This window comes from Sapajus apella, unplaced genomic scaffold (genome assembly GCF_009761245.1).
Source record: "Sapajus apella isolate SASKATOON/1434 unplaced genomic scaffold, GSC_monkey_1.0 scaffold17, whole genome shotgun sequence".
NCBI lineage: Eukaryota > Metazoa > Chordata > Mammalia > Primates > Cebidae > Sapajus > Sapajus apella.
In genome coordinates, this window is record NW_022436957.1 from 17,103,325 (window position 1) to 17,122,135 (window position 18,811).

Consider the following 18,811-nt stretch of genomic DNA (forward strand, 5'->3'; position numbering starts at 1 on the left):
TGCTTTTTTGTGTAGATAATTAAATTGGTGTCCTTGCCGGGGGCTAGGGAAGGCAATCAGGGAAGCCTTCTATTCTACCATTGTGCTCCACCTCGTCTGATATTTTGTTTATCTGTTTATATATCAGTGAACACTAGGGTTGCTTCCACATTTTACCTATTGTGAATAATGATTTTATGAACATAGGTGTACAACTGTCTCTTCAAATCTCTGCTTTAATTTTGTTTGAGTATATAGCCAGAAGTGGACTTGCTGAATCCTATGGTAATCTTTTTTCTAAATTTTATATTTTTTTCTTTGTTTTTTGGAGAGTAGTTTTATTAGCTCAGGATATAATGGGATCATCTAGGAGGGCAGGGTTTTCCACTGGTTACCACCTGCAACTGTCTGGGGAGCAGGATGAAATTCAGTCCAGGGTTCTGTGCTGGGGAGCAGGGCCTTAAAAAGAAGGCAAATTGTCTAGGGAAGTAGTGACTGTGAGGGTCGTGGCTGGCCTGCTCCACTCTACTGTACTGGATCTCCTGTTGCTTTTCAGGCACGTGTCAATCCTGCTTCTGTATGGGGTAATGGACCATCTGGCCCAAAACTTTATCGTCAAGTTTAATGTAGGCCAGGCATTTCTGCTTCTTTCTACTGAACTTGACTTTGCACTCAGGATTCTTTGATTACTTCTTCCTCAAGCTTGTATACTGGAGCTTAAATTCTAGCCTCACAAAAGTTCCTACTGGGAAGAGTGTATCCATAAAACTGCTCATATTGGTCTCCCTGAAGGCTCCCTGCGTAAGTGGATGCTTATGGAATTTCCCCAGGACACCTGTAGGCCCTCCTGCTAGGCCCCTAGGAGCTCAACCCTACCTAATCCCATGGCGCCCAGCCATAGGGCCAGCAGGACCAGCAGCTGCTGCATAGGTTTCCTTCAATCACCCTGGACCTTCTTCCCTGCGTCTTCAAGAAATCCCCTAACCTTCACTGTGGCTAAATCTTGGCCTCATCTGTCAACCTCTTCAGGAAGAACCAAGACCCTCTTCCTCTTCTCTTCCCCACATCCCTGTCCCTGATGCTCTTTCCTACTGTCCGGGCCTATTTTCACTTATGTATTTGTTTTTTGAGGAACTGCCAAACATTTTGCACAGTGGCTCCACCATTTTACATTCCCATCACAGTGCACAAATGTTTCAATTCCTCTACCTCCTCACTCACCTCTGTGTGTTTGATAGTGGCCATCATAATGGGTATGAAGTAATACCTTATTGTGCTTTTTATTTGCATTTTCCTGATGATTACTAACATTGAGAATCTTTTTATTTGCTTATTGGCCATCTGTATATATGTTTTGGAGAGATGTTTAAGTCCTTTGCTCATTTATCAGTCAAGTTGCTTTTTTGTTGAGTTGTGGGTGTTCTTTATATATTCTGTATATGAATATTTATCAAACATATGATTTTCAAACATTTTCTTCCATGCCATCAGTTACTTTTTTGCTGTTTATAGTGTCTTTTGATGCACAAAAGGTTTTAATTTTGGTGAAGTCTAATTTATCTAATTTTTCTTTTCTTGCCTGTGACTTAAATTTTTAAAAAATCAACATCTGTAAATATGCTTTTTAAGATAAGAAGTATGACAAGGGGAGTAATTTTATGGGAAACTATCATAATATTAAATGAATATATACTGTGTATCCCCAAAATATTTTAGGAACCAGTTGACAAACTTTTAATTTTCAGAAGATGATTCAAATAGAGCTCACTTTTGTCTATTTTCATTATAAAAAAGAAACCCTACTACTTATTTTCTCCCTGGAATTATAAACTCTGTTGATAGATTGTAACTTCCTTAAAGCCAATGAAGATAAATATGTTTCTGTCTTCATGATAACCAGCTATTATTTGGTCTACAATACAATATAATATTTTTTAAAATGTATTTCAGCCTTGCTGTAAAAAACAGTCCAATGGGAACTTAGAGTTGTGTTTATCAAAAGGGTTTACTTTATTGAAGATGGTGTTTATTATATTACACAAGGATTCCTTCCCACAAGAAATCCTTTTTGCTGACTTTAGTGTCAAAAAAGGATGGGCATGTTTGAGGTGATGGATATTCCAGCTACCCTGATTTGATCATTATACTTTGCATGAATGTATCAGAATATCACATGTACCTCATAAATATATACAACTATTATATATCAATTTAAGAAAAGACTAGATGGGCTTCTCCAAGAAACTGGCTTGCTGTTATCTAATGAATGTTTTAAGCTATTAGTATTTTTCATTTGTATGAATTTTTTTCATTTTCATTATTTTGGTTCCCACTTTATGACTAATCATATTTTCCTCTAATCATATTTTTCTCATCTGCTTTTAATTTGTATTGCCCTCCTGAATTGTGTGTGTGTAAACGATATACTTAAATGCCTTTTGATACAAAGCATAATTTAAATAAATATATATTAAAGACCTTAAAGTTTTAAATGTAAAATAGAAAAATATTTTTGGCATAATGACTTTCGGTATAGTACAAACAGTCTAGAGCTTTGAAAACCATCCTTTCCATTCTTCCCTCACTCCTAATTCCACGTAGTCTTTAAGAGCATGGATTTAGAGTCACATGAACTTGGGTTTAGACCTTGCCTTATCATTTATAAGGTGTGGGATCCCAGGCATAGTTCCTAAATTTCAATTTTCTTATCTGTAAAATTAAGATAATGATATACAATTAATAAATAACTGGAAGGTATTACTATTATTCAGCATCAATTCTTCTGTATAGTAATTACACAAAACTATTGAAAGTGTAGCCTTTTACAAAATAAATTAGGACAGAATAAATAAGAACAGTCCAAGAAGAAAATTATCCATCCTTTTTCTATTTTATTTGGTTTTCTTGAGAATCCTTGTGAAAACAAATCATATACTGCTTGTTATAGAGTGACTACTTGCTTGTAGGAGGATGATTGTTAAAGATGGCTTTGAAGAACATAAAGAACAGGGGATTCTCAGGTCAACATATATTGGTTTCAGTGGTATCTAAAAACTATTTGTAATGTTTTCCCTTTCATTCATTCAAATGCAACTTCAGATTGAATGCCATCTGGGTACTCTACACAGTATTTAATTCATGAAAAATATGCTAGGATGGACTTTAGTCCTTGGTAGTTTTAATTTCTTTTCTTGTGGGTCCAGAAGAATGTGATTTCATTAGCCACTGTTGCATGTTATTATTATTCTTCATTTTAATAACTGTATGTCTCTATCTCCGTTTACCCGTTTACTGTTGCAAGGGTATGAATCCATTTTATTGTTAAGATGTGTTTTTTCAGTCTTTAGATGATCTGATATAGTCAAAGTAGATTAGATTTTGGATCCTCTGGGACTAGGTTTTAATTCTTGGTTTGCCTGTCAGTTACTTACTACGTACACTTAGAGAGTTACGTAATCTCACTGAGCTTTAGTTTCTTCACTTCTGAAATCAGTATAACAGTGGTCTTTTTGACACTACATGGCATCTCTCTGTTTACTTCCCATCCTCACCATTATCCTATAATCTTCTAAAGGAATATTCTACATGCAAGGCGCTCACTTTCTCATTTCCCAGTCACTCCTCAATCCCATAGTCTGTCTGGCTTCTCTTTGCACTATTCTGATACTGTTCTGGCTATAATCCCTTAATTCTAAGAGTACTTTAGTTCTTATCTTATTAGAATGCTGTGCTACATTTAACATTTGTCTGTCATGCCTTCCTTATTATTACCTTGTCCTCTCTGATCCATTTTTGTTTTCATTCTTAGATCCCCCTTGTCTGGCCATCCCTCAGTATTGTGGACCACTATAACTTTGACCCTATACAGTTGACGGGGATTGGTTCCAGGAATCCTCACAGATACCAAACTCTGCAAATGCTCAAGTCCCTTATATAAAATGGTATGGTATTTAGATATAACCTATGAAATTCTCCTGTATACTTTAAATCATCTCTAGTTTACATATTATAACTAATACAAGTACTGCATTCCTTGAGGTCTGTGTCTTCTTTACTCTTTTATCTCCAGCATTCATGGCAGTGTCTGACAAATAATTCTTTTATTTTTCCCCTTGTTTCTGATTTTAGAGTCTTCCCTTTAAAAAATAATCATGTTTAGCTCTGGGACACTGTAATTAGTACCAACTCTATTTGGGTATTCAGCACATGTTTGTAATGGTATCAATTTACATGTTTATTTTATTTACAAGTATTTCACTGAACTCTCACACACATCCATAATGTTGTCTTAAAGTCATTAGGCAGGGAGTCCCTCATCTTACTCACAGGCTGTGAATCTACCTGCATTTACACCCATCTTTTCCTCCTTCCCTCCTTTTTCAATAGAGACATACAGTTCTTATCCGCATTTAAATATCTTCAAGTCTCTAACATCTTTAAGAAAGAAAAACAAACTCTCTCTCTCAATCCCATATTCTCTAGATATCCTCTTATTTTTCTCTTCTCTTATGCAGCCTGACTGCTTTGAAGCCTTCTTAACTCATTCAGTGCTGGCTTATTGCCATCACTGTGAAAACAACTCTCAGGAATGTCATTGGTGACTTTCATGTTGCCAGATCCAGTGAGAACATATCGGCCCTCATCAGTATACACATAATAATGGAGAATGAAAAAAAAAGATTATTTAGAGAGGCTACAAAGTTACTCTAGTTACTTTAAGGAAGTTTGATAATATAGTAAAGACATCTGTGGCCTTATACTAGACCCTGTCAGGAATCAAAATGCTGACTCTTTTTCTTTCTCACTGGCTACATAATCTCTGTTCGGAAACTTGGCTACCTTTTGCACATCTGTTCTAATTTTATCTCTGTTTTTTCTATTATAATTTCTGCTCCTTCATAATTTCAGCTGGAATGTAGCCCATTATAGCCTCTAGTCTCCCTCCTTGATACATTGAGGACCTCTTAGTTTCAGCTAATTGCCTCATTTTCTTGGTATTCTTTACTTAAATATCTAGAGCCTTAGTTTTATTAGTCCAGTTCATCATTTGTATCAGGCCACTTCACAGGTGCTTGAAACCAACTTAATCTATAGCTGAGCCAATCACTTGTGAATTGCCCCGGATAATCCTGTGGATTTCTACTTTTAGATTTGAGTAAAATCCAAATGATAATGGATTAAGGAGTGCATCACAGATGAGGAAATAAAGATAAGGGCTTGAATCCAAAGAGGATGACAGACTATTGGGGAGCACACAGAATAAACAAAATCAAAAAAAGGGTATTGTTTTTGTTTTAAGATGGCAGAGATTTGAACATAGAACGAGTCAATTAATAGGAAATAGTTGAAACAAAGAGAGCATTTAATTTTTAGTCACTGAAGTAGTGTTAAGGTGGCAGAAGATGGTACTACAGAGTACAGAAAGATAGATTAGCTTTGAATAGGAAGGATAATTCTTCCTCTGAAGTGGGGTTTAAATAAGAGAGTAAGAATGTGATGCAGAAAAATTAGAAAATAGGGGAACCTGCCTGTTGGCATACTTTATGAAATAGTCAGCAAGGAGAACTGCGCAGAAGAAAGATTTCCAGTACTTGCTGAGGAAAATTGAAATAGGTACCTAACAACTATGAGTATGATGAAGTGATTTTCTTTTTCACTGTAGTCCATATGTAGGTTAATAAAGGGTGAATGATTTAGCTAGTTCACAGTTAAAATGGACTTAATTTGTGATATGGTAGCATTAATGCTTGCTTCTCCCATCCTTCATATTTGTTTTGTTTAACCATGTTTTCATTCTGATCTTTCATACTTTTATTTTGTAGGTCTTGATGACTGTTTGCAGCAGTATATTAAGAACTTTGAGAGGGAGAAGATCAGTGGGGACCAGCTGCTGCGCATTACACATCAGGAGCTAGAGGATCTGGGGGTCAGCCGCATTGGCCATCAGGAACTGATCTTGGAAGCAGTTGACCTTCTGTGTGCATTGGTAAGGACATAAAACTGGTGAAGAGTAAAACTTCTCTTCTTCTTCTTTTTTTTTTTCTTTCTTTACTTTCCCCTTTTTTCTACTCTTCTTTTGATAATTGAAATGCAAATAGAAGAAAAAAAATCCTAATTCTCAACCAATTGGACATGATATTTTCTTCCTTCCTTAAATTTGTTATATTAGTGCCAAATAACAGTTCCCTGCTTGTTAACATTTTTTATGAGTTGGGCATATCAGAACCTTAAGTCCACAGTGTATGTCTCATAAGCAGGGCTCTTCATAGATGAACCACTCATGCGCTAGGCTCTCACACTGCCAGTTTGAGGAAGGAAAGATTATTGATGATTGACAGTGTTACATACATATAGTCTAGACATTCGAAATTTGATCCATGAACAAGGATCTGCTGACCTAACTCTACTTAAAAGCAGGACATCAGAAATAGATGTCTAGACCACTTCTAAATTTGAACTGTGTAGCTGTGGTAAATCCTTTCAGATGCTGAGCTTTAAACCCTATACAGTTCTGGGTTTAAGCACCAGGTTTAAGTCATATCATTTGGATACTTCATTATGTGATTAAGCTCTAACGCAGAAAATAAATTTAAACACCAATTTTTTTTTCTTTTTATTTAGTGATTCCTTGGTCATAGTCCCCACAGAGGTCAAATATCAAACTTCCTTCTTACCCCTTCCTAATGTAATGGATACACATCAACAAGTCAGAAGTACAGATATATTTCAGTTTATGCAACAGATGATTTCTGAGGAATATAAAGCAAATTTTAGGAGTGAATTCTGATTTTCTTCTACATGCAATTATGAAATCAGGAGGTGAGATTCCTTATCAGCAGGCTAAGTTGACTAGTCCAGGAAGTTGTGCTATTGGGACTGTAACTTTACCTCCTTCCCCTCTGCCCACAAACTGCTCTTTGAATTTCAGTTTACCCTGCTATGTCTTGTCTCTCTGATCTTTACTGGTCTTTACATTTTCCTTATGTCTACTGTATTCATTTCTTTTTCAACAATTACATATGCTCAAACGGTGCTATCACTGGGAATGCAAAGATGAAAAAGACATAGTCCGTATTCCAAAAATATATACAGTTCATTAAGAAAGACAATAGCTGTTAGAAGACAACATAGATTTTTTTTTTTTTTAATTCCAGGGGAATGTGGAAAGAAATGAACACTTCTGAGGGATTCAGGTAGTGTAGGTAGAATTTGTATTGGGTCTTGCACAATGGTTAGATGTTTGCCAGACAAAAAGTTGGAGAAAAGTTGTCTAGGCAGAAGAAATATCATGTGTGAGACAGAATTGTGAAAGAATATGAAATATTCAGAGAAAATTGAGAATTTTCATTTAGCTTGCAGAGTGGGAATTGATGAGAAAAGAAGGTAACTTAACACTTTGTATCACATTACAATTATTTGTTTAGGTTCTTTTATCCTTTAATTCATGGTGGGCTCCTCAAAGGAAGACACCTTTTTTTAGTTCATATTTTTTATTCAGCTTTCTGCCCAGTGCTTAACTTATAAAATATGTTAAATTAATGTTACCTTACTGAATTAAACTCTGCCTTTCTTCAGAGAACCAAAATTTTTCTCTTACCTACACAGCCTTTGACTCTGAAGTTTCTGTTACTCATATAAGTAAGACATAGAGAAATTAACAGATTCCTTTTGTTTCTTTTAAGCTATGCTATACTATATTTTGTCTACCTTGTCTTGAAGTTATTCCTTATGTAAATAAATGTTTATGGCAGCTGATGAGAATCAAAGGTTTATTTAGTCACTTGTTTATTTATGCAACGTGTATTTGTTAAGCATCAGATATATTGTTTGTATCATGTTATTCTAGAAAGAAGTAAGCTGTTCATGATTTGGAAGTGTAATAATATTTCAAGCTATTAAGCTATCATTTAGTATGCTTCAATAGAGAGCAAAGAATATTAACTGAAAGAGTAAAAACATAAATAAAAAATATATATAGCTTAATGTATGGTCCTTAATTTGTGTTCTGACAATACACTTTTTATTAGGAACTGTGAATGAATCATTTATGACAGGATAAGAACAGTTTTCATTTCATTTTTTTATGTACTTATAATTTCAGGCATTTTGCATGAAAGATTTGATGTTTGCAATTGCTAGGATTTGTTTCTTTGCAACATAATTGCTTGGTTCATTCATCTTAAAATAATTTATTTTCTGAAAAAAATTCATTAACGCAAGCCTTTTAGAACTCACTCATATTTATAAAGCAATGTATTATAAACCTAAAAACCTGCTACATGATGCATTTAAATTAAGAACTCTGAATAAAGTGACATTGACATTGTAAAATATGTGATGCCAATATTAAGTATATCTAGTTAAGTGTTTAGTGAAAATTTGCCACTAGTGAGGATATAGCCGACATTATTTTTCTAAAATGTTAAATATGTTCTTAATGTTTTTGCATGCGTATGATTGAAAGAGAAGGCTGATATGAACTTAGCACAAATTCGTTAAGACTTAAATGGCTGTGTTGACTCAGTTCTAAGTCATTACTGGTTCTGGCACATGGTAACGGCCAAGTATACGAACAAATAAGTAACATATAGGACAAAGACAGCAGCTAAGTACATTTCATGTCTAAGTTTTTGTTTTGTTGAGGTAGTCCTTTTTATACTAATAGTAATACCAAGTTTTCCCCTGCATATCCAATGAAAAGCAAATCTGTGGTGAATAAACCTGCGTTTTTTAAAAAAATTGAGGCAGTACCTTCCACACCCCTGGCCTAGTAAAAGGGGCTTGATTTACTTGTTGATTCTTTAAATGATAGGTAAGGGTGTGTGGTTTACTGGTGACCTACCAAGTTACAACAAACCATCCACTTTCATGAAAGAAATAGCCAGAAAGTATCTATATAGGTAGTAATAGAGAATTGTGATGATAAAAATTAGCTAGAGGTTGGGCATGGTGGCATGCCTATAATCCCAGCACTTTGGGAGCCAGAGAAGGGCAGATCACTTGAGCCCAGGAATTCAAGACCAGCCTTAGAAATGTAGGAAGACCCCCATCTCTACAAAAAATTTAAAAATTAGCCAGGTGTGCTGGCACACACCTGTAGTCCCTGCTATACACGGAAGGCTGAGGTGGAAGGATCACTTGAGCCTGGGGCGTCCAGGCTGCGGTGAGCCATGATAATGCCACTGCACTCCAGCCTGGATGACAGACGGAGACCCTATGTCAAAAAATAATCATAAAATAAAATTTAAAAATTAACTTGAGAGATCAGTTAGTCTCTTTTGTTAAAATAGTGGCACATAAATCTGGTTACATACAGATGAGCTTCTAACCTATTATACTCTTCTAAATTTTTTAAAAAATGTTTTTGGATTATCAGTGTAACTAGTTATGTTCATTAACTAGAGCAAATTTTAAGAATTTCCTTCCCCATCCAATGCTACATATCTTTTGATTCTTTTTGCCTCTGTATTTCTCTGTCCTCCATATTTTTCACCTCTGTTCTGCATAGGATATATTTTTAGGAGGTTTCCAAGTTAGACCTTTCAGGTTTTGTCCAGATGACTATTATGTTCCCTAATTCTTGAGTCATATGAAAAATAATAATTTTAGTTTCTTAGATTTTGAAGACTCTGAAATATTTTTAACTTTGCCTTTGGATTTTTATTTATATAAACACTAGTATTGTTTTACCTTTCCTAATAAATCATTTGAGATGCTAATGTTGTACAGAAAGAAATAATTTAAATCAATTCATCTTTTATGGAGGCTAATGGTACCGAGTGAAAGATTTCTGAATCAACCAGGTTGATTGAGTAGGCTTCTTTCTAATAAACTGTTAGAATTTGAACTTTTTAAAGAAATTGCTATAATTTGTTGGCAAACAAATGTTTTCTCATGAAACACATTTATACACAAAAATGAAAAATACAATCATTTTTTACTCCAGAAAAATGCTTTAACACAGGGAAACCTTCTAAAAATACTTTTCAGTATTTTCATTTACAGTTACATTTACGGAAGAAGTATCATTTACAGCTAGTTTGTATAGTTACAAATTGTTCTTATCTAGTCATTAGAGAGCATCTTTTATAAACATAAGAGGATTTCTTTCATACTATAGGAACGAGTTGGACAAAGTCTCCCACATTTCACAGATAACCCATTCTCAGATGCAATAGAATTTGAATAGGATGTTGTTTTATTTGCACAAGCCAAATCTTTTGAGAGAAGAATATTACAGTTCAAATTAAGCAGTGAATATTTAATATATTAATGCTGTGTTATTTTAGAGAACAGATTTATAATTTCAGAAGAAAATTTTCTTTTAATAAACATGTAAATTGTCACTAAAGGACAAGCAGATTTTTATCACAATTAAATCTTCAGTGGTAACATGTATAACTTCGTATTTACTGTTTATGCATTAAAACCTTCCTCTCCCCTCATTTTTCTCCACTAAGTTTTCTCTTGTCTTAAATTGCAGTAGGAAACAAAAACACTTAAATGTTATACAAAGTAGGTACCCACTGGTTGTTGACTTAATAATATAGTTTAATTTATTGTATGACTTACTTTCCTTTTCACTTACTTTTTACTTTGCTTTAATTATTGTTACCATGTTTCTGAGAATAGGAGTAGAATATTGATGCTAAAGAAAGTGGTAGACATATCCCCTCACAGATGGCCTGGTTACATGCAGTTCTATTCTGAACTCTGTCTAGTCTAAGTACTGAGCTTTTTAAGCAAACTATTAAAAAAGAAATCTTCCCATACCTCCTTTTCCCCAACTGTGAAAAGGTAAGTCAAACTAAGCATCGAAGGCCCAAGCAAATTCTTACATTCTTTGGGTTTTACCATTTTCAATAAGGTGGTAATAATTTTAACTTTATACACAACAGTAATGTGCATCCTGCTAAGTGGTTTGATAAAGGTTATCCTTGGATAATATTAATCAGCCTTTTTTTTGTGAGACGAGTCTTGCCCTGTCACCCTGGCTGGAGTGCAATGGCGCGATCTTGGCTCACTGCAATCTCTGCCTCCCAGGTTCAAGAGATTCTCCTGTCTCAGCCTCCTGAGTAGCTGGGACTACAGGCATCTGCCACCATGCCCGGCTAATTTTTTGTTATCTTTAGTGGAGATGGGGTTTCACCATGTTGGCCAGGCTTAACTAGCCTTTTCTGGGGGTGTTTTACAACTCACAATTAGCTGCTTTACATTTTAATTGTAACTTACAAAAACTTTCCCCAAAGTTTGAAGGGATTCTACAATCTTTTTCTATTTGAAGATAGTAAAAAGGTTTATTATACTTATTCGTATAACCCCTTTCTGCCATAAGGTATAATAGACAAGATATTTAGAACAAATTAATAAATATTAATTGAAATGTGAGAACAAGGAAAAGAAGAAAACAAATACACTTACCAAAAAGTCACTATGATTGCTTTTGGTGTGCTTCATATTTAGTTGTGAGTCAGGACAAAAACAAAAATAATTTTAGTTTCATAATTTTTATTACAAAAAGGAGAAAGTGTATTAGTTCCCCTGAGGAAGCAGAGTTTTTCCTGATACCATATTATAAAAGAAATTTCTTAAGTGTCATTATGTACAGTACATATATGTTTTTTCATCTGATTTATTTACCTGATTTATTTCTTGCTTTTCCATTTTATTATTGCTGGTTGTGTTTATTTTCCTAACTTTGGGGAAGCAGAATTGTTCCTAGTGCCTACATTCATGACCATGCATATTGTTAATTGAATGTATACTCAAAAATAATTGTTGATAATAATTAATTTCACAAACAAATGAGCTTAGGTTTTGGTTTTAAGAAACAAATTTATTATTTCTTATAATCTTGCTATCTTGGATTGCATAGTTCCAAGATACAATGCCCTCATCTTTCCATGTTCATATTAGTACTTAACACATTTTATTATAATTTCTTTATATGACACCTCCCCAAGTAGTCACTTAATTGTGGGCTCCACTAGGTCAGGAATCCTATCTTATTCATTTGTAACTCTAATGCTACCCTATTACCTATGCATAATAAAGTATTCAGTAAATATTTTCATGAATGAATATTGACCTTAAGTATATTTTTCTCTCTCTTTTTTATAATTCAGAATTATGGCTTGGAAACAGAAAATCTGAAAACCCTTTCTCACAAGTTGAATGCATCTGCCAAAAATCTACAGAATTTTATAACAGGAAGGAGAAGGAGTGGCCATTATGATGGGAGGACCAGCCGAAAATTGCCAAATGACTTTCTGACCTCAGTTGTGGATCTGATTGGAGCAGCCAAGAGTCTGCTTGCCTGGTTGGACAGGTAAAGTCTTCCACATGCTTCATAAGTAACCTCTCCTCAGACGCCAGTTTGAATATAACATTATTTTGCATTTTCTTGTGAAAGGATTAGACAGGCAGAGGAGTACCAAGTAATAAATGTCTAATGATGATTTACCACAATATAGGGTATTGTCAAATAGATATTAATCTTTTGTAAAATTTGATGTCCAACTAAGTAGCCAATCAAAAATTAGTCTCTGACAACTGTAAAATACTTTTGCTGCTCTATTTAAAATTTTTTTAAAATTTTTATTAATTTATTTTTTTGAGATGGAGTTTTGCTCTTGTTGCCCAGGCTGGAGTGCAATTGCGAGATCTCAGCTCACCGCACCCTCCACCTTCTGGGTTCAAGCAATTCTCCTGCCTCAGCTTCCCGACTAGCTGGAATTACAGGCATGTGCCACCATGCCCGGCTAATTTTGTATTTTTAGTAGAGATAGGGTTTCTCTATGTTGGTCAGGCTGGTCCTGAACTCCTGACCTCAGGTGATCCACCTGCCTCAGCCTCCCAAGGTGCTGGGATTACAGGCATGAGCCACCGTGCCCAGCACACCTTTGCTGCTTTATAAGCAAAATCATTATTTGGCTGTCGTAATACAATTTATAAATTTTTGTTTATTATAATACTGCTCTGTCTCCTGATTTTCTTTATTTGTATTAATTGATTTTAATTAAGGAAATGACCATTGGGATGCTATAAACTGTTTTAAATAGGTAATTAGACACTGACACCTTTGTAACATGCCTTGTGTGTCCCCTTAGCCTCGCTTCATTCATTCTCTGTTATTAATTTCATTATACTATTTTGGATATCATAAACATACTTTTAAACTTTTTTAAGTTTAGGTGACTTTCATTTGTTTTGGAACACATAAAATAGTTTAAAGTCTTGTAATATGAAATGAAAAGTTTAGATTTAAATTATATACTGTATGTGGTTAAACATTATAATGATAAAACATTACAATGATTTATGAAAAAACTAAACAAGTTATCTACTTTAAGTTTTGGAATTTTTGGTAAGGGATATGTACTATGTTTAATGGCTAAATAATGAAATTTTAAAAATACTCTGTCTTTCATAAGAAACTCTGATAATATACATTACCAGAATTCTTTCTTGAATGTCAGTAAGATATTCATATGTGTTCATACACACACACATGCGCGCGCGCACACACACACAAACACACACATACACATACGCGCCAGCATAACATTTTGGCATTTTAAAACCATGAGACCTTATATTAAAAGTAAAGCATTTGTATTTTTAAGGTGAAAATTGAGATAATTTTTCTTAATTTTATATTGTCTAATTTTATATATATTTTTATATAATATAAAGTGATAATACTAAATGCAAATATGAAACACTAAACTATATATTACTAGCTTTTAATAATTAATGGACAGAATGTTTCTTTTGCATTATAACATTATTAAAATTTAATTTTCATAATTGTCAAAAACACATTATCAAGTGTTTAATTGCATTTTAAATATATCCATTCCAAAAGTTATGAATGGTCAGCAAGTAAAATATGGCTTAGTCCTTAAGTACTATTAATATAATACATTTGTTTTGGTAGGCTTCACAGTAATTAAAGACTTAAAGAACACATCCTTGATTATAATTATATCTTCTTTTACTCTCACTTTCCCTGTAATTATAAATTTGCTCAGCCTTGATATTTGCATTTAGTAAATTTATTTATATATATATTTTACCTTAGTATTGTTAGATGAATAGATAAAATGCGTGAATAGAGAATTTTTTTACTTCTTGATGACAGATATCGCACATTTCCCACACCATAGTTGTCCTTGAGATTTCATTGTATCAATTTTTTATGGTGGCATACTTTCATTATCTAATAAGATGCTTTTGGTAAGTGCCAATTCACCTACAAAACACATATGTGCATACATACCTACAAAAATATGTAAAAACACATGTAACAATCCATGAGGTCAATCCATGTTTTGTGTTTATTTCATAGTAAGAGAAAATATGACAAAAAGGCCAAAGGAAATAGCTTAAGTCATCTATTAGGCTCCATTTCTGCAAAGTTTCTCACAATGCTTATTTGGTGTTATATCATACTATGGTGATCAATTAAATCAAAGGTCATTTAACATTTTGATCATGAAAATGAAATAAAGACTTAAAAGGGAACAGAATACAACTGTGTGATAACTAAAATTTTCAATCAAGACTCTTATAAATTGACAGAAAAAAACTGAAGTTTATATTTTGAAGCTCTTTCATGGAAAAGTTCAGCTTTAGACTGGTGCTTTAATTATAATTCTTTAACATCTTAGATTTTGAAAAGAAAAGCAAAAGGAGAAGAATAAAAAAAGAAAAGATTATTTGCCATGGTAATGCATTTAGACTTTATATTGAAGTCAGTGGGGAGGTGCTTAGGGTCATGCTTGTGTTCAGATCTGTGAACTTGGAAGATTATTTGGGCTACAGTGTTGGGAAAGATTAGAGAAGAGTAAGGCTAGAAGAAGGGAAACCAGTTAGGAGGCTCTTGTAGGAATTAATCATGCTGCTACTTCTGGTGGTGATTCTGATGCTAAAATTGATGATGATGCCATCTCTTGGGTACTGATGCCTCCAGACACTCTCCTTTAATCAAAACAACCCTAGAAGGTTTGTCTTCATTTTACACATAGGAAAACTGGGAATGAAGGAGATTAAGTTCAAAACCAAGTGGCACATAAGTAGTGGAGCCAGGATTTAGTCTTGACAGTCTAACTATAGATCTTAATCTCCCCACTTCTTTTTGTTGATATTTTTAATTAAAGAAGCAGCAATGAGGATAGAAGAATGTTAGAGTTATTTATATAAATAAATAAGACTTGGTAACAGGTAAGATCTCTAGAGAGTAAGGAAAAAGAAGGCATCTGGGGTGAATAAGAGAAATCTGACTTGGCTGACCCAGTCGTGGTGGTAAGCCTCATGAAAATAGGTAGCTGAAGGAGAATTTTAGAATTAATCATTCTTATCCTACTCTATTTTCCATAACATTTAGACCCTTCCAATATACTGTATAATTTACTTATGTATTATGCATATTATTTTTATCTTACTGTTCTTTATATGATGTCCACTTCAAGAGAGCAGGTAGTTTTCGTCTACTTTGTACACTGATATCACAGTTATCTAAATGAGTTCTAGTCAATAGTGGCTGCTCAAAAAATATTTTCGAATGAATGGAAAAAAGTGGGATAAAGAATGAGGCCTGTGCACCACCACCAATTGAAGAATGGTTAGAAGTTTGGCTTATAGAAAAAAAAATAAGAAGGCATAACCAGAGAGGTAGGAGGAAATCAGCTGAGAGTGATGTGATGGAAACAAAGTGAGTAAAGAGCTTTAAGGAAAGAAAATAATGGTCAGTAGGGTCAAAGGCTGCTGAGAGATGAGGCAGGGTAAGGACTGAAAGTGGTAGGTGGTCAGGGTATCTGTGACTTTAGTTAGTTGGAAGTTAATGATAACTAAGAACTCTTCTTTGAAATAAAATTTCTCTGCGATTGTTTGTAGTTCAGGATAGTTTTGTGTCATGTTTACTTTCTGTTTTCACAGGTTTTAAATCTTTTGCCAATAATAGGAAAGAGGAAAGTTAAATGATGAGCGCTACTAATATATTTGGGAGCTTGACCTTGCTTCCTCCTCTGCCATGGCTTGTTATGAGTATTTTAACTGCTCCTTGGCTTATATTAATTTCAGAAAGTCCTGAGATCAATTTAAATCTAATAGGATTTTATCTATAACTGTACCAGGTGAAATGTTTAGGCTGTTTGATTACCTGACAAGTAGTCCAGGCTTTTATTAGAGATTGTTAGTGGGTGTATGTTTAAGTTATAATTTTATTCCTTTTAAAGAAAAAAAATGTTTTCTAGGTAGCAGCAGGAGTACAAGCCAGCCCTCCACATGCCCTCTTGTTTGAGTGTGTCCTACAAACTTTACACATTAATCAAATGCTAGAAAAGCCAGAAGAACAGCGTTCTCCATGACCATTACTGCGAATTCCCACCAAAATGCATGGTAATGTAGCATAAGAGAGCATAGGGCTGAGAGTTGAGTCTCAGCTCCCCTCTAACCCTCCATAACTTGAACCTTAACCTCTATTTTTATTTTCCTTTTAGAATAAGGATGTAAGACCTGCAGAATTTAAAGTTCTTTTCTAAGCACTAATATTCTATGATATAATGCATTGATCTTGACTAATACCATATGGGGAATATTTTCAACTTATTTCCCTGTATATAATATCAAAGATAGACACCGACAAAATTTCGTAGTGACTTTTGGAAGAATGATTTTTAATTCCTATCTCTTTTCTAAATAAATTTAGTTAATATTTTTGTTTGTTTCATGTTAATTTATTAAAAACTTTAATTCTTCTCTATGTTTTGCTTATATAAAGAATGTGTCTTTTCTTTTTTGTTTGCTTTTCAAGAATTTAGAAATTAAATACTTAATTATGAAAGTTCCACAGAAACAATTTTGACCAAAAATTTTTAATGTTTCATTGTATCAGTGTAGATTTGCTTTAATTTGGGGGCTTTAAAATGAATACTGTAGATGAATACTGCCAAGTATATGATCTTTAACTTTAGTTTATTCCTTCAATATGTAATATTTTACTTGAAGAATAAATTTTTTTTTCAGTTAAATAGGATTAATTTGATGTTGAACAACTTTTCATTTTTAAACAGCTGTAAGTTTTTTGGCATTACAAAATTTTTATTATATTTTGGAGAAAACTTGCATGTACAGCAATATGATTTGGGTTTACTACATTTTTTTTTTATGTTACTTGAAGGAGGAGAAAAAAAAAGAGTAAGTGAAAAATCTTTAATTTGTCCTAGATGCTGAACTAGATGCTTTATGCATACATTCATATATATATATATATATATATATATAATCTCAGCTCATTGAATTCTCACAAAGCAGATATCCTCATCTCCATTTTACATATGAAATGTGAAATAACTTGCCTAAAGTCATTCATCTAGTATGAAAATTATACTTTGTGTCTATTTTTGTCTGACACTGAAGTCCTGTTGTTTTTTCCTTTATATTCCTTTGTCATGCTACCTCATTTTGCATGCTAATTATTGAGGATTTTGAGGAAGGGATGTGGCATCTAAACCTTTACATTTTGCTATTTCTCTTCAAAAACTAAATAAGACTACCACTTTTCTGTTTTAGGCCTCAGTATCTGAAATTGCTGCATAGAACTTCATTTATAGAAAATTTTAAGTTCACTGTATGATAAAGGTTTACTATTTTATTTTTAACATTAATAAAATTTAATTCTAATTGTTTCTAAAATAGCTTTCAAGATTTTTATGCTTTAAAGGGATCAATGAGATACTTTTTTATATCACTGAAAAACCTTTAAATGTTTAAGGCATAACAGTTAGTGTGCTAGGAAAATAACATTTATGACTCAGAAAAACTCCGATTTAAATGAGATACACTTTCAAAGACCAGCTCCTTACATTTCCTAAATAAGATAAAATCTAAGGTTAATAAATTTCCATTTTTTCTCCTATTTAAAATATTGGTTCCAATGAAACAGCAGACTTTCCCAGAGGAATAGCCTCAGAGGTAAATCACAGTTCGTAGCTTTACTGTTTATTTTCGGTGCATGGTTTACTTGTCTATTTTTAATCTACATCCTACTGTTTTTGACACCTTATATTTCTTGCAGTTTTCTGTGGCTTTGCCAAATTGATGTATACTCAGAAGTTTACAGATCACTACAAGTGTTATGTTGTACAGTAACATCAGTAAAAATGTTCAAAATTACTATTTAACAAAGTTTATTTTGCCTTCAATAGTGACAGTTTATTTCCTTCATTTTTAGCAGTAATATCCAAATCTGGTAGTTTACAAAATACCTTTTAAGGCCATCCTGTTTTGATGGGATCAGTGAGATCTCTTAATATCATTGAAAACCTTTTACATATTTAAGGCACAAGAGTTTAAGGTACTAGGGAATTTTTGTTAAGATTTCTTTGAAATTTTTTGCCTTATGTAAGAAAATGATTATTATATGTGCTGCCGAAGCAAGCACAAGAAAATGATTAAACTAATTTCTTCTTCCATGATAAGAAACTTTTGGACAAATTAATTCTATACCAGGAAAAATATTACAGAGACCAAGAAAACCACATCAAACACTACCAGATAATGTTTGGTCTTATTTTCTCTCATGTGCTCATTGCTTGTCACTTGACACTAATTATTTCATAGAAGAGCAGTGACTTTAGCACTACCATTATTCATGGCTTCATCAGTGCCAACCTGAGAAATAGTAAGGTGCTCCAGATTTTCCTTATTAGCATCTTAGCTTTCCTTATTAGTTTCTAATTTGTTTAGGATTTCTGAACCATTAATAACCTTTTAATAAAAGTAATGCTTTTGTTTAGAAATAATGTACAAAGAATAAGTTCTTATAGGG

General features: G+C 33.4%; 1 protein-coding gene across 8 annotated transcripts in view; it reads left to right on the forward strand.

Moving 5' to 3' along the window:
* The window catches only part of CNKSR2 (connector enhancer of kinase suppressor of Ras 2), a 292,101-nt gene that overhangs the window by 46,099 nt on the left and 227,191 nt on the right, over window positions 1-18,811 (forward strand). For all 8 annotated transcript variants that reach the window (XR_004271141.1, XR_004271142.1, XR_004271143.1 and 5 more), the window contains exons 2-3: window positions 5,802-5,965; window positions 12,105-12,307. Coding sequence is in view for 4 of the 8 variants with exons in the window: in XM_032286106.1 (XP_032141997.1) it covers window positions 5,802-5,965; window positions 12,105-12,307 (367 nt within the window). In the remaining 4 variants the exon portion in view is untranslated. The remainder of the gene's footprint in view (window positions 1-5,801; window positions 5,966-12,104; window positions 12,308-18,811) is intronic.